Source organism: Coenobita brevimanus, chromosome 85 (assembly GCF_032717465.1).
Source record: "Coenobita brevimanus isolate Jiangsu-jjx chromosome 85, ASM3271746v2, whole genome shotgun sequence".
Classification (NCBI taxonomy): domain Eukaryota; kingdom Metazoa; phylum Arthropoda; class Malacostraca; order Decapoda; family Coenobitidae; genus Coenobita; species Coenobita brevimanus.
In genome coordinates, this window is record NC_137038.1 from 16,061,198 (window position 1) to 16,087,299 (window position 26,102).

Below are 26,102 nucleotides of genomic sequence, written 5' to 3' on the forward strand. Positions count from 1 at the left end.
AATCGAGTTTCCACTGTACAAGGGAATAATTATACCTGACTTCCAATCCTCCGGGACTCTACCTTCCTCCCAGGCCAATCTGCACATCTTCCACATCCATTCTACTACTATCTCTCCCCCATGCTTCAGCATTTCACCACACACTCCATCAATTCCTGGGGCTTTCCCTGATTTAACTTCCTTCATTGCTTCCACAACTTCTATCCTACTGATTTCTTCCTGTCTTCTCACCTCCCTCCTTCTCCCAGCCATTCCCCAGCCACTTATACTCGCATTACTTCCATCCTGTATGTTCAACAATTCCTTAAAGTGTTCTCTCCATCTGCTCACTTTTTCTCCCTTCTCCACTAGTAATCTACCATTTTTATCTTTCACTCCCCTGCTAACCTCACTTCCACCCTGTCTTACTCTCTTCACCTCTTTCCAGAACATTTTCTTACAGTCCCTCCACTTTACACTCAAATTCCTTCCAAATTCCTCATCCACTCTCTTCTTACTCTCTCTTACTAATCTTTTCACCTCTCTCTTTCTTTCTACATAAACTCTCTCTTCCACCTCTCAACTTCTTCCACACCCCTATTTCTCATCCATTCATTGTATGCTTTCTTCTTTTGTGCCACAGCCTGTCTCACCTCTTCAGTCCACCACGCTGTTCCTTGCACCCCCCTCCGTCTTCTCTTCCTCCCACACACCACATCACATGCTGCACATATTTCTTCTGTAAATATCCTGCACACACCTTCCACATCCTCCATCTGCTCCAATTCATATTTGCCCAATCGTTCCTCCACTTCTCTCTTATACTCTGCCTTTTTCTCATCCTCTTGTAACTTTTCCACTCTCCTTGCAACTACTCCTTCCTCTCGTCTTTCCCTTCTTCTATTTCTCCATCTTACTTGGATCCTAATTCTGGCCACCACCAAGTAGTGGTCAGAAAGTCCACTCCCCCAACCTCTATAAGCTCTTGCATCCACTACACATCTTTGCATCCTTTCATCCACACACACATAATCAATCATTGCCTTCCTTTCATTCAGTTCACCACCTACCCTTCTCATCACTCGCCATGTATACCTGTGGATCATTTTATACCTGAAGAAGGTATTAGCTATCACCAACACCCTCCTAGCACAAATGTCCACTAATGCACTGCCATTCTCATCTATCTCAGCAGGCACACCCCTCACCAACTATTCCATTCACCTTCACATTCCCTACTTTACCATTCATATCACCGATCAAAAACTCTCTCATTCCTTCCAAACATTTCCATGCACACTTCCACATTTGTCCAGAACTCTTCTCTCACTCTGCTAGCACGATCTTGCGTTGACGCATACACACACACAATCGCCCACATTTGTATTCCAACTTTCAACCTTACAGTACCCACACAATCCTTGACCCAAGTGATCCATTCTGTCTTACGCTCTTCTTCCATCTTTTACTCACAACTATACATACTTCTTCCTTTGCCCTCTCATTCTCACCTACTCCTGCACATATACCCCATCCATACTCCCATACTGATAATAATTTACTAGATCCAGATGGTACAATATTCATCATACATATATGGCCTCATGTATGAATGAATTTTTAAGAACCAATTTAATTTACAATAACAACTCTTGGAACCAATTAACTATGAAAGTAGGAGGCAGCTGTACTTTAACAGTAACTTCTCACCAGCACCAACTCACACTTACCCTGCTATTAGAAAACCTCACCTTCTTGTCAGACACATCAATCTGCTTGGCTCCAGTGATGGACAGCTCACGTAGCTGTGCCTTCAACTCGGAGTTCATCTCCAGGTCGAGAAGCGTCTGCCCAATAGACATTTCGAACTCATCGGGCTGTTCTGATGACTGTTTAGTTATCTTGCCGTTGCAGAACTGCGGCATCTGGAAGCAAAAATGAAATTTAAAAAAAAAAAAAAATGTTCCTGTATATAATACATGTTATCAAATTTTGCCAAAGTTTAGCCAAATGTGCCCTCTCCTTCTCTGAAATGTACAACAGTAAGAAACCATAACAAGCAAACAGGTTAAAAAAAAAAAAAAAAAAAAATTAGACAAGGCAACAACACTCCACTTGTGATGGATGGAGACACTATCAGTAGTTCATCTCATGTTTCCAACCTTCCACACGGTTAACAAGTTGCAGCCCACTGTCAGATTCGTGACATTAATTATTGGCTCTTACATCTGTGAAACTAAATTTTATAAACACAATTTTAAGGAATGTTTCAGTTAGACCATCAACCCACACCATCAGTTAGACCATCAACCCACACCATCAGTTAGACCATCAACCCACACCATCAGTCAGACCATCAACCCACACCATCAGTTAGACCATCAACCCACATCATCAGTCAGACCATCAACCCATGACCCCAACCATCACCCAACATCAATAAACCTCTGAGGAGTCACATGACCTGTACTGTGCAATGTGAAGCCCATGGTCAATGTTCTGGTGCATATAAACTATGCTATAGTAGCTCCGAAAACCTAACCAAGTGCCTAACACATAACCAAGTGCCTAACACCTTATATACCAATAGCATTACAGGATAGTGTGCTGCAGACAAGAAATCATCATCATCTGGACCTCCTTTCCCACCCTAGGGCAGGGTGAGGAGTAGCAATGTCCAGACTGCCCAAATATACCCAATATAATGGGTCACACTTCCATTCACTCATCATTCAAGCCCCCGGAATCCTGGCTCTACCAGATAGACCAAAAACATGCACCACGCTCTGTAGCTTCACAAATGTATCCGAATGAGTCAATCTGGATGCCGCCATGTTAAAAAGGGGTGCCATATCCCTGATCATGCACTTCTCCTAACAACATTCATTCAGCCAGATTGATCTCTTGTCAATTCCCTAGCCTCACCAACTTCAAAACCTCTCTTCATCACACACTCATCCACCATCTTTCTCCACCTTCTCCTTGGCCTAACTCGCCTCCTCCCTCCTTCCAATTCACTCAGGTATTCCTTTTTCACCACTCTATTGTTATCCATTCTCTCCACACGACCATACTATCTCAGTGCACTCTCTTCCATTCTGGTGTCCACCGACTTCCTCACTCCACATATTTCACAAATCACATTATTTCGTATCCTATCCACCTTCTGTACTCCACATACATCCTCAGCAGTCCCATCTCCACTATTCTTACTCTTGACTTTTCATTTTCATGCCACACCATAGTCTAACACCCATATGTTAAAGTTGGCACTAACACTCCTTCATGTAAGCCTCGTGCAGCTGCAACACTCAAGCCTCTGTTTCTTATCAAGGCCTTCATTGCACCAGCTACCTTTCTTCCTTGTGTCACTCTACTTTCAGCTTCTTTTGCACATTTTCCTCTCTTTTCTATCACTGTACCCAGGTATTTGAACTCACTCACCAATTCCAGTCTCTCTCCATTCACTGTAACATCGCACTGGAGTCACCTTCTCTCTCAATAACCATCACTTTACTCTTTTCTATATTTACTCTCAAGGAACGACGCTCACAGACATCAGCAAAACTCTGCACTAGCCTACCAAGTTCTTCTCTGGTACTTGCAAGCAGTACTGCATCATCAGCATACAACAAATTTGAGATATTCCATCCATCACCATTCATTACCAATGTCACTCCTCTCTCCATTACTCGTGTTTGTACTTCTCTCATCACCCCACCCATATGTTAATTGAACAACCATGGGGGCATCGCTTAGTCACATGCCCTTGTTGATCGTGAACCATTCACTTACCGTACATGCCAAATAACCCTTACACATGCCTCATTACCATCACAAAATCTCTTGATGGCATCCAGCAGCTTACCATTTACACCGTACATGTGCAAAACTTTTCACAATCCCTCTCTGTCCACTTCCTCGTATACTTTTTCCAGATCCATGAACGCCATAAACAAACTGTGCATTAAACACATACAAAATCATGTACCTATTATAAGAGCAATCTAACCACTGCTAAGAAATGGCTGGTGCTGAATTGGATAAGGTGTACTGGTCAAGATAGCAATTTCAACACTCACTCATAAACACCACATTTTGTGTACAAATGTTATCGATGCAAAGCATATGAGGCAGGCATCTCCCAGGTTACTAAAATTTACTTCTACTTGTGTGACCATGTAGCAAATCTACTCAGCAAGAAGAGGCTGGATGACTCCGTCTACTCAGCAAACATCATTAAGTGGTACCAATGTAAAATTTTCAGTCACTTTGAACTAATCACAATAAAACTGTAAAACAAATTATCATGTTAAATGTGGCTAAGCACCAACCTTACATTGTGAAAGCAACTACAGACATACCCCAAGATACTGCAACATAACTCCCTCACTGTGTACTTATTCTGAAAAATGAAAAACAACCCCCAGTGAGTCTTGAGAAATGCAAGGGCCATTAGCTGACATGAAGAAGGGGATCTGTTTTGTTTCATTTCACTTTTAAAGGCTCCAACATGCTTGCATGAGTCAGCCTTCGTCACCTAATGGTGGCTCCCCATGCTGCTCAATCTCTGGCAGCCTCCCTATTCAGTCCCTTATCTCTATGGTCTCATCCCAGGCCTTTTTTGGTCTGCCTCTCACGAACCCCAACATTCACACTTCTCACTTTTTGCACTCAACTGTCATCCCCAATCATCTCCACATGCACAAACCACCTCAATCTACCTCTCTTCATCACAACACCAGTACAGTATATTCCAGTCCCATCCTTCCGCTTAACTATTCCATCATAAACCCCTCCCCCTCCCCAGGCCCCGCAGTCAAGGACACACTGCACATCCACCTAATCACTGTCATTCCTATACATTTCAGCCTGCAAATATCCTTTTCCTTTATTGTCCAGGTTTCACTACTATACAGCATTACACTCCTAACATATGCCATATACAAAGATCCCTTAGAATGGAGGGAGAGCCCTCTCAATGTCAGGAAAACAAGGGTGTAGCCAAGAATTTTCATGGGGTGGGGGGGGGGAAATAGTTCTAATTGATCAATGCATGGGACTCGATGCAGGGGTTTGAAGAAGTGCTGAAATATTATATCTGTTGAGGCTTTAGAATTTCCTCTGGACTGTGTCAGGAATGATCTAATATTATACCGGTTGATCCTTGAAAGCAGTGATAAGAAACAGGGAAGTGAGCACGGAAGTGAAAAAGTTACTACATGACAGTATTGTGATACCAACTCTAACGTATGGAAGTGAAGTTTGGACGTTGCACAAGTCAAGAGTGAGAGCAGTGGAAATGAGTTATTTAAGAGGAGCCTGTGGAGTCCCATGGAGAGACAGGCTGACAAATGAGGATATAAAGGAGCGTTGTGGTGTGGATGTGGATGTGATAGGAAGCGTTAGGAGGAATACACTGAGGTGGTTTGGCCATGTGGAGAGGATGGAGGGTGAAAAACTGACGAAGAGAGTGTATGTGAGGTGGAGGAGGGGAGAGGGAGAGGGAGGCCGAGGATGAGATGGAGGGATGAGATGGAGATGTATATGAGAGAGGGGAGTGTGAGTTGGGAGCAGAGCAGTGAAATGGCGAGGGACAGGGTGATGTGGAGGCGATTTGTTTGTGGCCACCCCGAACGGGATTGAGGGGTCTGGCAATAGATAGACAGATAGATAGATCTTTGTATATTTGTCAAAAATTACACAAATGAAAAAACAAAAACAAAAAAAGGAAGAATATGAATAAATCAAACAGTCCATTACAATTTTCAATTATTACAGTTGGTGACTGTATCCTACATAAGACATACAATGTACAGTATTTCGATCAAGAATGCCTGGAAGTTGACATGAAAGGAAACATATGTACTGTACAGTTATGTATGTTAGTCAAGTTTTATATTAGTCTGGTTATGTTTTACAAATAGCTTATGGTAATTATATTCCATCCATCCATCATCCAATAAGAAATATAAATACAGTAATCCCATGATTACACGCACATCCATTATCCAAACGATCCATTATCCAGCTGCTGCGATCTGGCTGTTTGAAACCATTATTCACACATTTTTCCATTTCATCCAAACAAAATGCTTGTGTCCAGGTGGAAAATATGGCCAAGAGAACATTTACACCCGGCAGGACCGTTTTTTGTTTTTTCCATGCTTTTTTCACATCACTGCAGGGTATGGCCCTGCAGTGGTGATAGCTTGTCTATGGTTGATGGGTCTGCTAGACCATGGTACAGTAAATGCTTGGCTGTGGTTTACAGGTCTGATTAACCAGAGTGGTGTAAAACACCAGGAATACATAAGTGTTGTACGATGTACTGTAATGGCCTTTCACAGATGCATTCAAAGTTAGGGAAAGTATGAAGGGGAGACAGGGGAGAAGTCCATTATCCAGACAGATCCACTATCCAGACACGCCTTTGGCTTATTTATGTCAGATAATTGAGGGATTACTAACACTGTATAACCAAATACCTTGTATCCACTCTACAAAGTAAAATTTTAATTTCATTAAATAATTATGTCCTGAAGGCTGAAGATGTTATGTACATTTCATTATAATGTTACTACCTTAACCATTCTATAAACTATAAAGCATATCAAACCTTACAAAAAACTACATAGGCCTACTCGTAGTTGTGTAATTTCTCAGTTCTTCAACTTACTAGGTAATTCTTTCCACAATCTAAATCCATCTATACAAAATGACACTGATCTCAGTTTTGTACATGAGTGCTGCATTTTGAATCTTTCAGAACATCTTAAATTCACTGTAAATAGGTTTTGTAGAGTTTTTGGAAGATGGCTTTGGTAAGCTCTATACACTAATTGTAAAGAAAATAAAGGCGCTCAGCAACCAGAACAGTAACTAAAATGACATAAAGAGGGGCAGTTGAAAAGACTATCCCAATTGCATCATCAATTGCATTCCCAGTCAAAACAACGATTCTTCGTCACAACAATTTGCACCTTTGACGATTCTGCGTCATACATTATTATTAAGCATAACAGAAGTTTAATTGTCCTAGGATTGTCTGGTGGTGGGACTGTACACAGTGCTGCTGCATCTTCTCTACTGAGTTTGAATACGAGTCAGAGATAGCATTCCCCAGTGACCTTGACTGGGAACATGTGAGACGGGCATTGGCTTTAGGCTTAGGTTAGCTTCTTTTACAGCTGTTAGGCCATTTTGAATGGCATTAAACTTTTTTGGGGGGCTCATTTGGGTGGGTTTAGGACAAGGTTAGGGGGGAAACCCAAAGCTTAAAAACACATCCCTACACTTTACATGTTAAATCTACCCCAAGATACATATACCCTGCCTAGCAACAAGTTTTTACTTAACCCCTTAACCTCGGGGCATCACTTTTGTGACGCTCGGGAGCAAGGGATCATACCAAGGGGCGTCACTTTTGTGATTCTGTGTTATTTTGAATTCGCCCGGGCTTTCAAGTGGTCGCTTGTATCATCTATCAGTACTACCAGTGTCCAGCTATACTAAGTTCTGCTAATGTCATCTGTACTCCCAACCACTGTTGACAATTTAGCCATTTTTCTCCTGTCCTTAACTCCCCTCCTTACCTCCTCTCCATTACCCTCTCCTCCCGCCTTCCCAGCTGCGCTGCGCTACACAAATTCTGGACGGATTTTTCCACTCACTTTATCCATTGAAATGTGCCCTATGCCCTATTCTTATACATGATAATATATAAAAGAAAGAGAAAAGGTAATCGATACTGCCATACACCTGGAGTGGGCTAATTATCACCTGGCAACACCCCATGTGCACTCATTCACTAATTTTCCCTGTTTATTTACCCTTGAAATATGCCGTATGACCTGTTCTCATAATAAAAATATATATAAGAAAGGAAGGGAGAAGCCTAAGTGATATTTACATTCACCTGGAACTACCTAATTTATTATGTATTGCCTAGATTTCCTCCCAATCATTTCATAGCATATAAATTAGCAGCTGTCACCACGCTGTCATTGTCGATCCTTCACCGCCCCTAGGCCACAGCATTCAGTTTACTGTCGTCTTTCAAGGTGAAACCATGTCGGATTCGCGCCTGTCCAATTCTGCCGATTTTTAGCCCCATGCAAAGGGCCCTGTGACCTCTACCCCTACTAAACCTCCTGTGGGAAGGGGCAAAGGGCTAAGTGACTCTGCTGTGAAACGTGAACTGGCTAGTATCAATGATAATGATGGACAGTGATTACGATCTTTCTGGTGACTCTAAAACAGTGCAAGTGGAAATGTAAATAATGTGTAAATAACGTGTAAATAGCAAGTGAAAGCAATGGATGTAAATATGATTGAACAGTGGAAAATAGTTTTATAAGTTACTGCAAGTAACAGTGCATAACATAGTGTAAATAAAACAGAAATGTAAATATTGAAAATACATTACGTAGTTTACTGAACATAAAAATGAATGCCTGGAGTGTAAATAAACTACTATTATTGAAGGAAACTTATGGATAAATACTGTAGATATACATAAGTGTAATAAAGTAATTGGAATATAAAATGTGAGTGTGCTTATGAATAATAAATGACAGAATACCAGCGGGGAATGATCACGGGTGGGAAGCACATATGCGCTCGTAATTTACATTGCTTTCACAGAGCTTTTCTTTGGAGTATGGATTCCAAACTACTTGAAAACCACAGAATAGTGTTTCTAGTGATAATATCAGGTTGTGGTAATCATATTACGGGGTGTTGGGAAGTGTAAAGTGGAGACTTCGTTACCCAACTTCAGAAGTCTCTACAAGTCCTACGGTTGTCGACGAAGGCTCAACAAACACCCCAGGAGAAAGCTGAAGGTATGTGCCATATGCATATATCCATCCATCCATCCATCATCCAATCTTACGTTGCCCCATGAGGAGCGTAGAAGCCCGGGGCTAGGCAGTTGGTCCTGACATTTAAGATGAGAGTGACCAGCCTCACTCATCCCTGAATGGCATTACATGAGCAATAAACCCCAATCACCCTTTGGATATAATCCTTCACCGGCTCAATCTGACTGGAGCACAATAATTACCCACTAAACCACCAGGCGCCAAAATTTGGTTATATGGTTACCACCCAGTGTAGTAAATGGTTTCCTGGTGTACGGGAAACCATTTGGCTTGTCACTCAGTGTAGAGTCACCCACAGGCAGAAGGGAGAGGAAAGAATGAAGGAATGAAAGACAGAAGAGGGAGTGTAAAGTCACCCGTAGGCAGAAGGAAGAAAAAAGAATGAAGGAAAAAAAGACAGAAGAAGATGGAAGGAAACAAGGATGGAGGAGAGGACAGGGCAAACACCCGAGAGCAGCACTACATTAAGTGAGTGGATGGTGGGCGCCCCCACCTACCTACCATATGCATATATAATTATAATATTCTAGGACTAATAACTGACTTTTGGCAAATATTTTTAAAAAGTAAGTTGGAGTGTACCACGTTGAGTACACCGCTTCCCGTCCGATCAGCGAAGTTAAGCAACGTTGGGTCTGGTTAGTACTTGGATGGGTGACCGCCTGGGAACACCAGATGCTGTTGGCATCCCTACGTGTCAAGTGGGGTTGGTGGAGAATTAGTGCCCCTCCCTGTAAAAAACAATTAACTCTAAGCCCTTGGCCACCCCGTCTGGGATACATGGCGTCTGGCAATGAATGAATGAATGAAGTTGGAGTGTGAATATCCCTGCGGGACGCGCAAGGAGCGGCGAAAACATCCCCGCAGTGGAGGAGTTAACTGCATTGTTAGACCAGAGTCTGCCTATATCAGGGAGACATTGAACGTGCCAAACAAGTCTTTGTGTATTTCACAGGTAAAATTTTAAAAATGCTCTGTATTTATGGTATTAGAGTATAAGAAGCACAAGTAATCTGTTAAAGACTGATTTCAATAGGGAGTACACAAAGGCCATGCCCATTTGCCAAAGAATTACTAATTATAGTAATATTAATAATAATAATAATAATAATTTCATTCATTTTTCATTCATTGCCAGACGCCATGTATCCCAAATGGGGTGGCCAAGGGCTTAGAGTTAATTGTTTTTACAGGGAGGGGCACTAATCCTCCACCAACCCCACTTGACACGTAGGGATGCCAACAGCATCTGGTGTTCCCAGGCGGTCACCCATCCAAGTACTAACCAGACCCAACGTTGCTTAACTTCACTGACCGGACGGGAAGCGGTGTACTTAACGTGGTATGGCCGTTGGCATAATAATAATAATACAGTAATCCCTGTACTATACGGACACCCACTTTCCGGACATTGTGGACCTGGACCTTCAGATCCCAAAAATGGCCAAGAAAAAAAAAATCCCCCCCCCCACAAAAAAAAAAATTCCCTCCCGTAATATGAAATTGCCGTGCAGCACCGAACAGCTGTTTACACCATGGCCCCTTCACCCTTTCCTTCCTCCCCCCTCCCCCCTCCCCTGTCAGGGTTGCCATTTGGTATTTTCCATTACCAAATGTGGGCCAAATTGGTAATGAAAAATTCGTTTGGTAATGAATCAGAATAATGCATTACCAAATGGATTTTTCACATGTATGAGGATACACAGGATGGAGATGGTGGATTGTCTGCTCTCTCTGATTAATTTGCTAGCCTACATAACGCGAAAATAATCAACATGCTGTTAATTATAAGGAGAGTGATTACATGTATTTCCACTTGTATATATATATTTAGTGAAAAATAAATGCTAGCTTTACAAATATGGTAATGAAAAGTTAAATTTCGTAATGAAAATTGAGGAGTTTGGTAATGTGGCTGTTGCGATCTGGCAACTCTGTTTCCCCGTCACCAACACTTCAACAGTTACTGCTTAACTTCAATTGCGAGTGGATGCTTATCGCAGTGGATGCCACACATGCTGGTTTTTTTGTGAATAAACTGCAATACCTTGCCAATAGACCACAATGGAATTTACAGTGTTTTGCAGTGTTAAGAAATTACAACTGAGAGTGCATAAGATTAACTGCGGAGTGCAAACTGGCAGCTGAAACTGATGTGGTGCAATTAACAATGTGCAGTGTTAAACAATTATAACTCACAATGCTAATTGTGAATGTGCATAATGGGAAGGGTGATGCCCTGGAAAGAGGAAATTATAGAGGTATAAAGCTTTTAGATCAGATAATGAAGGTATTGGAGAGAGTTTTAGAAGGTATGATTAGAGAAAGAGTGAATACTGATGAGATGCAGTTTGGGTTTATGCCGGGTAGGGGGACCACAGATGCTATATTCATTGTTCGTAAGCTTCAGGAAAAATATATTGGTAGGAGAAGAGATCTTTATTTTGTTTTTGTTGATTTGGAAAAGGCCTTTGACAGAGTCCCTAGAGAGGTGGTGAAGTGGGCAATGAGAAAGCTTGGCTTGGAGGAGTGGCTGGTTAGGGTGGTTATGGCTATGTATGTGGGTGCTCACACCCAGTTAAGAGTGAATGGAGATTTGAGTGATGAGTTTTCCATGAATGTTGGTGTGCATCAGGGGTCAGTCTTGAGTCCCATGTTGTTTATCATGGTACTTGAAGCCCTTTCACGTGACTTTAGAAACGGACTCCCGTGGGAGTACTGTAGTTGTACGCTGATGATTTGATGTTGATTGCAGAGAACGAAAGGGAGGCGGAGGAAAGGTTTAGGAAGTGGAGAGATGGTATGGGGCACAAGGGTTTAAGGGTAAATGCAGATAAAACAAAACTGATGATACCTAGGGTTGGTGGCGGTACTGTCAAAGACGAGGAAGAGTGGCCATGTGCAGTTTGCCACAAGGGCGTGGGAAGTAATTCCATCTTGTGCGGTGTGTGTGATAAATGGGTGCATAAGAGATGTAGTGGTATCAGAGGTAGACTGCAAGATAATGCTGATTTTATGTGTACGGCGTGTCGTCGTGAGCAGGTGGAGATTGTCAGACGTGAAAAGATTGAACTTGCTGGTGAATCTCTTGAGTGTGTGGATGAGTTTTGTTACCTGGGAGACATGTTGTGTGCTGAAGGTGGGGCTGGAGCTAGCTCTGTGGCTAGGGTGAGAAGTGGTTGGAAGAAGTTCAGGGAGCTCTTGCCTCTCCTGACATTGAGAGGACTCTCCCTACATGCTAAGGGGTCTTCATAAGCAGCGTGTGTTAGGAGTGTAATGCTGTATGGTAGTGAGACCTGGGCTGTGAAGGAGGAGGATATTCGCCGGCTCAGACGTACAGAAATGACAATGATTAGGTGGATGTGCAGTGCGTCCCTGTGTCCAAGGCCTGGAGGGGCTGGGTTTACGATGGAAGAGTTGAGAGGTAGGATGGGACTGGAGTGTATTGATGTTGTGATGAGGAGAGGTAGATTGAGATGGTTTGGACATGTGGAGAGGATGGGGGATGATAATTGGGTGAAGAAGGTGAGAAGTGTTAATATTGGGGGTGGGTTATGAGGGGTAGACCAAGAAAGACATGGGACGAGGTCATTAAGTGTGACCTCAGGGTTAAGGGACTGAACAGGGAGGCTGCAATGGATTGTGCAGCATGGAGAGCCGCCATTAAGTGACCAAGGCCGACGAATGCAAGCATGTTGGAGCCTTTAAAAACAAAAACGAATGCAAAGAATTACTGTAAGTACAGCACAACACTGGATTACTGTACGTGCTTCATGACCATTTTCACCAATGCCAAAGCCTTAAGAAGGTGGTCACAGTCGTGCTGTAAGTACCCTGGCTGAGGTACAGTCACTTCTAATTATTCAGTGTTTGGTTCCTTTTCATTTATTTCATGCTTTATGTCCATTATTAGTGTGAACAATGTCTTAAATAGGTTTAAATACGTGCTATGCATGTCCGGTAGTGAGATATTTAGGTGGCTTTCAAAGTTAGGCTGGGTTAGGGTCCTTAACCCCTTCTTTACCGAAAATGTGTTCTGATGTACCCCCGTACATCGCCAGTAAACACCCGTGAGACATCGGAACCGCTACCATGGTAAGCTGGTACATCCTCTAATGAATGGCAGCTTATGGGCCTCAGGGTAGCCCGGTAAGGCTGTTTCTGAGGACCTTGTGTTAGCAACAGCTCTGTGTTTTGACGACAAAGACTGTGACGAAGTTCTGACGAATTCTGACATCATAAGATACATCATGACTGAGTTGCGGTGGCACCAATGGCTTGCTCACTCATCTGTGATGTAACCCCTTTTAGACCAATCATTAATTTATTTATAATTTCTACTTCAGATATCGTACTATATTTTCTGCTGACATACGGCAAAATTTACACCCCTTGGCCTGCCTGAGAGAGTCAGTTACCACGCACTTGACCACGAGAGAGGGTGTACAGGATATTTTTTTCATGGCATCTCTGGCAAATTCCGATAATGACGAGTTTATTCCTCATGAGGATACTTATTTAGATGTATCAGATGATGATGCAGCAGTGTCTGATGTGTCAGTAGTCGACTGTGATTCTGAAAATGATAGCGAAGTTGATGTGAGTGAGGAAGGAGGAGGAAAACAGTAGCGAGCTTAGTGACGCTGAACTCTCGGCAACAAGTGGGCCAAGGTCGCCATCACCATCACGTGTGTCCACATACTTCATGCTCAGCTTACAAGGTAAATATATAAGCCATCCATCTGTGCAGGACATTTTTTTCAAGCCAGTTTGTACAGTAGTTACCTGGGTAACAGTACTTTAGCATAAGATATGTAAACTTATATACCATAATGATTTATTTAATATTTATTTATTACCAACATCATGCTGGGTTTATGTGATCATCAGTATACAAACAAATAAAAAAGAGTGAATAGTTTCGACGTGGCAAAAAAATATACACTACCCCTCACACTACAGGAGGGGGAGCTATCAGGTCGGTATGGGGGGTAAACGTAATGTTTACATTTGGGAAAGGGGTCGGTAAAGAAGTGGTTAAGTACCAGTCCAGCAGGCACGTGCCCACTTTCCAGAAGGGACCACTTTCCGGACATGCCTTTGGCTCTATTACATCGGATAGTGGAGGGATTACTTTATAACAAACATTATTCTGATTCTTGGTCTGATCAGCTAATTGGGAACTGAAGCCATTCCCATTAAAAGTGGCGGAATTTTGGAGTGTGTGTTAGAAACAAAATCTAAAGGTGAATGCAAGGAAACTACACGTACAAACCCTGTTGTTAAGTGAAGACGAAGGGGAGCTGCAAGACAAGGTGGATGAGCTTGGGAGTGTGTGTATGAAACGGAATCTAAAGGTGAATATATGGTTAAGTTATGGTCTTCGAGAGAAGTGAAGTCAGTGAATGTACAGAGCGAATATTACGGCTATATATATAAGACAGGGGACAGGAGTGACCCAGGGAATTATAGACCAGTTAGCCTGACAAGTATCATCTGCAAAAATTTTGAGTCCTTGGTATGAGGAAAAATTATGAGGCATATGGAAGGAAACAAGAAATTTGGTGAAAAACAATATGGGTTTATATCTGGAAGACCAACAGTACTATAATTAATAGAAGTTATTGACGAATCGACAAGAATTCTGGATGAAAGTGGGGCCATAGACATTGCATACTGTGACTTTATGAAAGCTTCTGATACAGTATCACATCAGCGACTATTGGAAAAAATCAAAGGATATTACAGGGGTAACTATATAATCAAACCATATGTGCTCCCTACATGTCGACAAGTGGGTTGGTGGAGGATTAGTGCCCCTCTCTGTAAAACAAATAACTCAAAGTCAAATGGCTACCCCTTACGGGATTATGGTGTCTGGCAATATAGATAGATATATAGATATACTCGGTTGGATAAAGGCATTTTTGAGTGACCAACAACAAAGGGTGCTAGTTAATGGTGCAGCTTCTGCCTGGAGTGAAGTAGTGAGTGGTGTTCCGCAGGGATCTGTGCTGAGACCACTATTATTTGCAATATTCATAAATGATTTGCCTGATGTAGTAGGGAACTGCGATGTCTATCTCTATGTTGACGACACCAAAATTTTTAGAAAATTTATAATGATGACGATTGCAACAAGATGCAAGAGGATACAGTAGAAATTAGAAAATGGTCCCAAGAATGGCTGTTGAAATTCCACCCCCCAAAATGCAGTTATATGAGGATTGGAAGGATAAATGTTGAAAAAAGGAAATATAAGATGGAGGAAGAAATGAAAGAAATACATTCTGAAAAAGACCTGGGTGTCGTGATTGATAGTGACTTAAGTTTCTCAGAATATATGGTTGAGAAAATAAATAAAGCAAACAAGATTGTAGGCCTCATAAGAAGAACATTTTGTGCTCTGAATGAAGAAACCTTTAAACTTCTGTTTACTGCCCTAGTTAGACCACATACTGAATATGCTAATCCAGTTTGATGTCCTTATAAGATGAAAGATATTGAGGTGATAAAAAATACACAGCAGAGGCCGATGAAGCTGATTCCTGCTCTACGAGATTTGTCATCTGAGGCGAGGTTAACCCCTTAACCGCAGGGCGTCACTTTCGTGATGCTTGGGAGCAAGGGATCATACCCCGGGGCGTCGCTTTTGTGATTCTGTGTTATTTTGAATTCACCCAGGCTTCCAAGTGGGGGCTTGTATCATCTATCAGTACTGCCAATGTCCAACACTAGTCAGCACTCCTAATCTCATCTGTACTCCCATCCATTGTTGACAATTTAGCCATTTCTCCCCGTTCTTGACTCCCCTCCCTACCCCCCCTCCATTACCCTATCCTCTCGCCTGCCCGGCCGTGCTACGCTAAGTAAATCTTCCCTGGAATTTTTCACTGATTTCATCCATTGAAATAAGCCGTATGTCCTATTCTTATACCAAATAATATATACAAGAAAGAAATAAGGTAAGTGAGAGTGGCATACACCTGGAATTGGCTAATTATCACCTGACAACACCTCACGTGCACTTGTTCGCTAATTTTCGCTGTTTATTTCCCCTTGAAATATGACCTATAATCTATTTTCGTAATAAATATACATATAAGGAGGGAAGGGAGAAGCCTAAGTGATATTTACATTCACCTGGAACTACCTAATTTATAATGTATTGTCTAGATTTCCTGCCAATCATTTCAGTGCTATACATAGCTGTTTCAAGAGCTAACGTTGGTAGTACTGAATATCCCTAGGTAGGCCTCCACCCCAGCCCTCCCTTATCAGTTCACTCTCATCTTCCGAAGTTGAGGTACGTCTGTTTCCTCTTGCTGACTTCAGGAACTTTTCACCCCCATGCAAAGGGCCCTGTGACCTTTACCCCCTACTAAACCTTGTGTGGAAAGAGGTAAAGGGTTGACAATTGATAAAAGAGTGACTACGATCTTTCTATTGAGTAAAACAGTGCAAGTGGAATTGTAAATAATGTGTAAACAGCAAGTGAAAGTAATGAATGTAAATATACGTGAACAGTGGAAAATAGTTTTATAAGTTACTTCAAGTGACAGCATATAACACAGTGTAAATAAAATAGAAATGTAAATAACGTAAATAAAATAGAGAACGTAAACAAAAATGTAAATGAGTAGTATTATAAGAATACGAGTATATACCTTAGGAGTAATGAAAGTGAAAGTTTCACTCTAGCATGTATGAATACTATGAGTTATGAGAGTGAAGGTGAAAGTGACATTCACTTTCAATGCTAGTATACAGGACGAGAAAGTGAATGCTACGTATTTTACAGAAAGAAATTGAATCCCTACAGTGACAATAAACTAATACTACTGAAGGAAACTTATGGATAAAGGCTGTAGATATATATGTGTTATACAGTAATAGAAATATAAAGTGTGAGGGGTTTTATGAATAATAAATGACAGAGTACCAAGAGCGAACTAGCACAAGTGCGACGGTCAGACGCGCTCATAATTTTCATTGCTTTCACAGTGGGTTTTTTTTGGAGTATGGATCCCAAACTACTTGAAAATCATAAAGTAGTGTTTATAGTGTTAATATCTGGCTGTGGTAATCATATTACGGGTTGTCGGGAAGTGTAAAGTGAAGACTTCGTTACCCAACTTCAGAGGTCTCCACAAGTCCTACGGTAACTGATGAAGGCTCAACAAACATTCCAGGAGAAAGCTGAAGGTATGTACCATAAGCATATGTAATTTTAATATTCTAGGACTAATAACTGATTTTTGGCAAATATTTTTTGAGAGTCTGTCGGAGCCCGAATAACCCCGCAGCACACGCAAAACATTGGTAAACATGCCCGCGGTGTAGGGGTTAAAGAAGCTGGATTTACCCACTTCGGCTTACAAACGCATAAGAGGTGACATGATAGAGGTTTTTGACATTTTAACAGTTTACGATAAGGAGGTGTGCAGAGATATTTTTATCCGGCAAGACTCAGCTACAAGAGGACATAACAAGATCAGTAAATTTTTACAAGTGGACAATACACCCCCCAGGTAGTGCAACATATTTTTCTGGCAGTTTTTGATGCGATTCGAATGTTTCTGACCTTCATTTTTGTCGGAAATGTCCCTCACCGAACACAATAAAACTAACCGAACCAAACCCAACATACCTAACCTATCTTAGGGGAGTAATAATCAATTTCTGAATGGGGTAATGGGGGTTATTTGTGATCCTTAGGGACTATACTATACGATAATGGTGCTAAAATTCCAAAACTGCATATTGTCCACTTGTAAAATAATACCACAAGATCTATAAACAACGAGCAAGACTGAACATCAGGAAATATGCTTTCTGTAACAGGGTATTTAATAAATGGAATGGTCTTCCTAATTCAGTGGTTAGTGCGGAGTCAGTGACAGACTTTGAAAAGAAATGACAGATTATGGGCCAATCAGGATAAAAAAAATAATTATAGAGCATGTTTGGAGTATAACCACCTTGACTACCCAGCTGACATAACTAGCTTCAGTAGCAGTGAGCTGGACGTACAGGCTTACAGGAAGCCTCCATCCAGAAGATATCTGTGAGTATACTGTAAATGCCTATTCTGCTCCTCCAATTTACGAATACACACCACTGTGTTTCTTCCCGGCGAAAATTAATGCAACCCTGTCAACGCTGGCGACCTCGTCCGAACACAACACGCAACACCACTGCATATGGCTAATACTTCATAATGTACTCATAGCTTCAAAATAATCCTCCTAGCCTATCCTGCCTGGACTTACGGTAAAGTCTGAAATCCTAAACTGTAATCCGTACCGCTGGCGGGCTAGACAACAACACACCATAACCACATGGGTACCACGTCCTTGGACATTTCAGCCTTTTCAACATTATTTACCTAATTTACCTTCTCCTTTCTCGCAAAATAATCATCTATCGTATCTTAATTAGTCATCGGTCTAGTTATTCTGACATTATACTGCAACAAAACAAGATGTAAATATAAGTCTAAGAAGTTAAGGTACACACCTTGGCAGCTGCTGTGGTACACGAGAGAAGAGACTCCATAAACCAGCTGCCAGGCGAGATGCGCAAACCCGCTAAATTCAAAATCTTCAAAGAGTCTTCAAATACAGGAAAAGTAAGGTCTCCATATTATAGTTCCGTGAATCATTCAGATACAAGATATTTTGCCCACCATTACTTTTTTCAAAAACAGACAAGCATACATTAATCTTACTAATATTCTCTTCTAAATACCTTTTATATGTTTGTGATATGAATATAGGATCACAGTATTAGAGAATGTCCAATTACTGCATTAGTACGCTGACTGGGAAAAAAAAAAAAATCTTGGTAAAAGGAATATATTGAATTAGTTGTTACTGTTAAATCTTGTATTCATTAAATTTCTCGGATCAGTGGAGTTGAGCAAGAGAGCACGGAGTGCAAGGAAGCAGTGTGTTGGCCTTGGCAAGGCCCATAATGGGCCTTGGGCCTTGGTTCGATGGGTGTTTTTGCCCGATTGCTCACTGACCCGATACGACCCGTGGTTTGAAAAGGCCGTGTTTATGGCGGCGTGTTGTCCTCGTCCCAGACTAGGGCAAGTACCCCGCTGCTTGTATAAGTTACTACTTCACCATATAAGACAAATACGGGTCTCTTTTCATTTTACAGTATGTGCTATACTGTATCTTCTTGTTGCTCCATCTCTGTTTAACAAAGCTGTAATGTAACGAAGTAAATATACTTGATTACTGTACTCAAGTAATTTTTCTGGGTACTGACTTTTTAAAATGTACATGTCTTTCATTAATTTTAACTTAAGTACGGCATTCAGGTACTTCTGTTCCAATACATTTGCAAATCAACAAAAAAGTAATCGCTGTATTGAATAATGAGTTTGACTCTGAGAGGTTATTTAACGGTACAAACATGGATGCTGACCAACAGAGCCGTGCGCAGGATTTTTGAAAGGGGGGGGTAAAAAAAAAAAAAAGGTAAATATAGGCGTACTGTTGAGTCCCCGTCCCACACTGCCATAGGCTTCAACGCAGTAGTTCAGTACAGGAAGGACTTTGCCCCTTGAGTTGTTCTTCCTATGGTCTACCTTTAGGTGTACAGTACATAGGATCAGCTCAGGCGTCGTAAATAAACACTGGCTTCTTAAATTCACTGTCCATATTTTCCAAATAATTACACCGAATGCTTTCTAACTTCACAATTCTCACAAGCACTGGAGCTATACAAACTTTACTAAATACAGTGACAATGCTTGACAATACTCCACTGTTTTCACAAGTACCGATGATGTACAGACTTCAGTAACACTTCATTGTTTTGCCAACAACACTTCACTATTTTTACAAGTACCGATCAATATACAACCTTCACTGGCACTGAACTACACTTAAACTGAACTGAAAACCGACTGAACTTACTCCCCATCCATATATAAGCTTACATTGTCCTAAAATTATCTACAATTTATGAGAACAACATTGCCAACAAGACATCCAAAACATGCCAGAGTTTTCTTACATTACAGTAAGCCCCCGCGTTTGGCGATCCAATTAGTCTGGCGAAACTACCGCCAAATGTGAATTTCGCCAAATGCGAGTTCTTTTTACAATATAAATTGCCTATAAAGTGCCTCAATCAGTCTTTGGTCATTGCCAAAGTCCCCCTTTTGACCCCTAAAACACCATCTTTCGAGCTGAAATAAAATCTTTTGCCTTCACATATTAATAAATATGTAGAAAACAGATCAATAAACAATAAATAAAGCTAATAAGACATGATATAAAGGTTGTAACTAACCATAAATAGAGTGAAGATAGGCTTGCTTGGCTGGGGACGTCGGAGTGGCAGTGGGGGCAGCTTAGTTGCTACCACCACTTTCCTCATCACTCTCCCCCTCCTCCCCCATAACCCCCTTAGCAACTATTTGTCTCGCTTGATCATCCACTTCATCGAAGCCAGAAAAGTCAGCATCCAGCTTAAAGAGGGCAGCGAAGTTTGGCTGGGGAGGTTGGGGAGGTTGGGTTGGCTGGGGAGGTTGGGATGGCTGGGGAGGTTGCGGCTGTTCTTGTGGCACATCGAGTGGGGGGGGGTTATCAATGATTTCACAGTTATCATCGTCTACGGGAATGGTGGCAATGACGTCTTGGATATTGCGTTGTCTGTCCAGATTCTCTAAGAAAAACTTTGTTATTTTTGCCTGCTTTGATATTTTCAATTTTTCTTGATATTGTTCTTGGAACACTTCAATCAGCTGGCCCAGAAAAACTTTGGTTTTGTTCTCTAAATCATCATCTCCACGTACCAATGCACAGAGCTCCTCCCTCATTGTGTCACAAATGCCCAAAGCTTGGGATAAGATACGTGTGGTGATTTGTGGTGGCTGGCTAGGAGGAGTTTCAGTTGTTTCCTGTTCCATTTCTTCGTCAGCTTCCATCATTTCCACAAGTGTTTGCTCCTTTTTTCCTGACCCCTTTTCTACCATCTCACACACACCTTCCCTGTCCATCGGGCAGCCGTGTGGTTCAACGTGCGGCCGCCAGGGGACCGCCAAGTTTGAATTCAAATCGCCAAGCGCGCATTCGGTGGTCCGTGGCCACCCTACCGCCAAAAGTGAGTTTCGCCAAGTTGAAATTCGCCAAACGCGGGGGCTTACTGTACATAACACTGTAAATTATTTAGCATACAGACTTAAATTAAATTACATCATACTACAAGCAATCGCATAACAAACATTATACAGAAAAAAGTACAAAAATTAATGCATAACTTACAAAACAACTATACTTTCAAACTCCAGGCAAACTGGCAACTCTGCCTCATACCGGACCCACATAAACATTAGGAATCAGTGAGAAACTTCTCGCTACCTGACTGGCAAATCCCGCTTCTTAACACTACCCCCTCCCTAGTCCTTTGTCCTCCCAACAAAACTATCTATCTATCTATTGCCAGATGCCTCAATCCTGTTTGGGGTGGCCACAAACAAATCGCCTCCAAGTCGCCCTGTCCCCCGCCATTTCACTGCTCTGCTCCCAACTCACACCCCCCTCTCTCATATACCTCTCCACCCCATCCCTCCATCTCATCCTCGGCCTCCCCCTCCCTCTTCCCCCCTCCACCTCACTCACATACACTCTCTTCGTCAGTCTTTCACCCTCCATCCTCTCCACATGGCCAAACCACCTCAGTGTGTTCCTCATAACGCTTCCTATCACATCCACATCCACACCACAGCGCTCCTTTATATCCTCATTCGTCAGCCTGTCTCTCCATGGGACTCCACAGGCTCCTCTTAAATAACTCATTTCCACTGCTCTCACTCTTGACTTGTGTCCTTCCAACAATGTCCAAGCTTCACTTCTGTACGTTGGTATCACAGTACTGTCAAGTAGTAACTTTTTCACTTCCATGCTCACTTCCCTGTTTCTTATCACTGCTTTCAAAGAACCAGCAACCTTTCTTCCCTGCTGTACCCTTTCAAGCACTTCACTCTCCAAACCTCCATCCTTACTCATCACACTACCCAAGTACTTAAACATACTCACATTTTCCAATTCCTCACCATCCAACCTCACTGTAAATTCACTGACTTCACCTCTCTCAAAGACCATCACTTTACTCTTCCCTACATTCACCTTTAGATTCCGTTTCTTACACACTCTTTCAAACTCATCCACCAAGCCTTGCAGCTCCGCTGCATCTTCACTCAACAACACAGTATCATCTGCAAACAACAGTACAGGGAGTTTCCAAACACTATCCTCTCTCACCAGGGCCACTCCAACATCCACTACCCTACCTTGTACCTCTTTTATTACCCCATCCATGTACAGATTGAACAACCATGGAGACATGACACATCCCTGTTTCAACCCAACTTTCAAAGAGAAAAATTCACTTAGTTCACCATCCACATGCACTGCAGCCTTCGCACCATTGTACATACTCTTCACAGCATTCAACAACTTCCCATCTACTCCATATATTCTTAACACTTTCCACAATCCTTGTCTATCCAATCTGTCATATGCTTTCTCCAAATCCATGAAAGCCGCATACAACTTCTTTCCCTTCTCTAGAAACTTTTCCACTAAAGATCTAAGAATGAATATCTGATCTAAACAACCTCTTCCCTTCCTAAAGCCTCCCTGTTCTTCTCCAACTAATTTCTCTGTTCTTTCTCTAACTCTGTCAATAAGTATCCTACCATACACTTTTCCTATTATACTAAGAAGACAAATGCCGCTATGATTACCACACACTTCTTTTTCCCTTTTTCCTTTGTACAATGGAATAATTATACCTGACTTCCAATCCTCCGGGACTCTACCTTCCTCCCAGGCCAATCTGCACATCTTCCACATCCATTCTACTACTATCTCTCCCCCATGCTTCAGCATTTGACCACACACTCCATCAATTCCTGGGGCTTTCTCCGATTTTACATTCTTCATTGCTTTCACAACTTCTATCCTACTGATTTCTTCCTGTCTTCTTACTTCCCTCCTTCTCCCAGCCATCTAACTATATACAAAATAATCCTTCAACTTATCAGGTCTTCTATGCCATTTCCAACAATGACCTTACCCCTCCACACGGTCCACTCCTCCTGGAAGGTCTTGATCCTCTTCCTGATTCAGTTCTTCTCTTGGAAGACAGTCATCATCCTCTTGCAATTCAGCTCCTTGGTCCTCCTCAAAATCCTCGACTGCAGGAGAGCACGATTCCTCAGTGACGTCCCAGCTGTACTGTCCTGGCCCTTGGTACTGCCACAGACGATTCACATGTACCACCTTTGGGCGAGACTTCCTGCCTCCCCAAATCCTCTACGTTATGTCTGATAGGTGGTCCAACACAGTGTGAGGCCCGTCCCTTGGGCTCTGCAGCTTCGGTGACTGTCCCTTCTTTTGCTGAGGATTGTATAACCAAACTTGGTCACCATCCTTGAAGCTCACCTCACTTGCCTTGGCATTATACTTGCACTTCATCACCTCTTCTGAAAACTTAAGGGCTTCTCACACTTGATGATGTACTTCAGCCAGCCTTTCCTGAAGGTGCTTCACATAGCCGGTGGTGTCTATAGGCAGCTCTCCACCAGGTGGTCTTCCCAGTAACAAGTCAATGGGTAAACATAACTCGTGGCCCAGCATCAGTTTTGCAGGGGTGTATCTGGTAGACTCATGGGATGCAGACCAATGTGGCATGAACAACACAGGTAATTTCTGGTCCCATTCTGTTTGTGCCTCTACACACTACTTGGCCAGTTCTTGTCCTAGGGTCCAGTTGAATTTCTCCATCATCCCATCTGACTGTGGCCTTAGAGGGGTTGTCATGGTCTTCTTGATCCCCAGTAACTTGCAGTACTCACGGAACACAGCAGACTCGAAGTTTCTACCCTGGTCTGAATGTAGCTCTTGTGGCATCCCAAAACGACAGAAAAACTGATCAAGCAACACCTGAGCACCAGTCGCAGCCTCTTGATCGGGGACAGCATAGGCTTCTGGTCACTTTGTGAAGTAGTCCATGGCGACACATATATACCAGCTATCTCCTTCAGTCAGTGGCAGAGGTCCAGCAATGTCCACCACGACTCTTTTCATTGGTGCACCCACTTGGTACAGCTGAAGAGGGGTGCAGCAACGTTTCTTGGGTCCCTTCTTGGCACAGCATACATCATGGGCCTGACACGACTCTTCAACATCGTGACGCATGCCGGTCCAGTAGAACCTCTGTTGCAGCCAACTTAAAGTTTTCTTCACTCGCAGGTGCCCACTGGTGATCTGGTTATGAGACTTATCTATGATCTTAGACCTCATTTTATTTAGAACCACTAATTGCCAATGCTTGCTGAGGCCATCGGGTGTCTCAAACTGACACTCCAGCAGCCCATTGTTCAAGCGAAGAAGATCCCATTGACTCCAGTAACTCTTGGTTGAGGGCTTAACCTGGAAACTTGTTCCCAAGATGGTCACCCTGTACTCCGCTGCAGCAACTCCAGCACTGATTGTAAATCTGCATTTTCTTCAGGTCTTCTTCATCTGATGCTGGCCCTGTCACTGCAGTATGGCTGCATTTCTTACTGTGTTCTTCGTTTTTACTACACTGCCAGCACTCCGAATCACAAGGCCAACAATTCAGGCTGTCAACATTGCCATGTACCTGCCCAGGTCGGTGCTACACCTCATAATTGTGCTGATCTAGCTACCTGAGCCAGCTTGCCAGTTGTCCTTCAGGATTCTTTAGCATTTTCAACCACTTGAGTGCTGCATAGTCCATCCTGATGATGAAGTAGTACCCATGCAAGTAGGGATAGAAGAAATCAAGGCTTTTCATCACTGCCAAGAGCTCGTTATGGGTCACACAGTTGTTCCGCTCCGGTGGGCTGATCTTCTTGCTGTAATATGCCAGCACACATTCATTGTCATCCTTTTTCTGCGACAAGACTCCCTCAGTACCACGGTCACTAGCGTCACAGTCCAAAATAAATGGCTGATTCTGGTCTGTGTACTGCAATACCGGAGAGTTTGCCGACGCGTTCTTGAGTCATTAAAGGCCTTCTGAGTCTCTGCTGTCCATGCGAACTTCTGCCTTTCCCCAACAGCTTGTGAAGAGGTGCAGCTATCATTGCAATGTCCTTGACAAAATGCTGATAGGAGGTGTACAAGCCCAGGAAACTTCGTAGCTCTTTCACACAAGTTGGAACTGGCCAGTTTTGCACAGCTGCCACCTTCTCTGGGTCAGTACAGATGCCGCTCTTGCTTACAATGTGTCCCAGGTAATTCACTTCCTTCTCAGACGGGTACCAGTAGCATTTCTTGGGGTTCAGCTTGAGGTATGCTGCTCGAATCCTGTTGAACACCTCCAACAGCCTTTCCAATTCCTGGTCGAAAGTCTGTCCAAACACAATTACATCATCTAGATAGATGAGAGCTGTCTGCCAGTGCAGGCCTTCCAGTACACTGTCCATGAGACACTCAAATGTAGCTGGGGCATTGGATAGGCCAAAAGGCATCAGTTTAAACTGCCATAAATGCCGCCCATACGAAAAGGCTGTTTTCTCCTTGTCCTTCTCTGCAACCTTGACTTGGTGGTATCCTGCCTTCATGTCTAGGGTGGAGAACCACTTGGCACCTGACAGAGCATCCACGATGTTATCAATTCTTGGCAAGGGGTATGCATCCATCACTGTCATTTCATTCAGGGCTCGATAATCTATACAGCACCTTACTGATCCATTCTTTTTCCTTACCAGAACCACTGCTGATGCCCAAGGACTGGACTTTTCTATCACTCCTTGACTCTGGAGATCCTCCATCACCACCTCCATTTCTTGTTGTTGGGCTGGCCATCCTCCGCACTGGTTATTTAATCGGGCAGTGATCCTCAGTGTCTATACCATGTTCCACCAGATCAGAGCACCCAGTTCTAGGTCTCTGGTGGAGAAGACATCAGCAAATTCCATCAGCAGCTGCCTCAACTTCAGCACTTGTGAGCCATCCAGGCATTGGCAACTCCTTGAGAAAAAGTCTTGTAAGTGCTCTGGCAGATACCCATCTTCTTTGACCATGCTCCTTTTACAGGCCTTCCTCGATGCCATTCAGGGTCCACCGCCTGGCACAGTCTCAGAATTTCTCCCTTGTTGATATTCTGTGGTTCACAGGAGAAGTTGGCCACCACAACCGGCACTTCACCTTCACCTGTATCCACCAAAGTTCTCCCCATCAT

General features: G+C 42.7%; 1 protein-coding gene, 1 non-coding gene and 1 pseudogene across 3 annotated transcripts in view; 1 reads left to right on the forward strand and 2 right to left on the reverse strand.

Annotated features, from left to right (window-relative positions):
* Positions 1 to 18,414, reverse strand: part of RpS7 (ribosomal protein S7) — a 113,684-nt gene extending 95,270 nt beyond the window's left edge. For both annotated transcript variants that reach the window (XM_080280607.1, XM_080280606.1), the window contains exons 1-2: positions 18,384 to 18,414; positions 1,731 to 1,904 (exon numbers count right to left, since the gene is read on the reverse strand). In XM_080280607.1, the coding sequence (XP_080136733.1) occupies positions 1,731 to 1,904 (174 nt within the window). In that variant the 5' untranslated portion in view covers positions 18,384 to 18,414. The remainder of the gene's footprint in view (positions 1 to 1,730; positions 1,905 to 18,383) is intronic.
* Positions 9,433 to 9,553, forward strand: LOC145410519 (5S ribosomal RNA; annotated as a pseudogene).
* Positions 10,102 to 10,220, reverse strand: LOC145410499 (5S ribosomal RNA). The gene has a single exon (XR_013899289.1). It is a non-coding gene; the product is annotated as a 5S ribosomal RNA (ribosomal RNA).
* Positions 18,415 to 26,102: the final 7,688 nt, after the last annotated feature.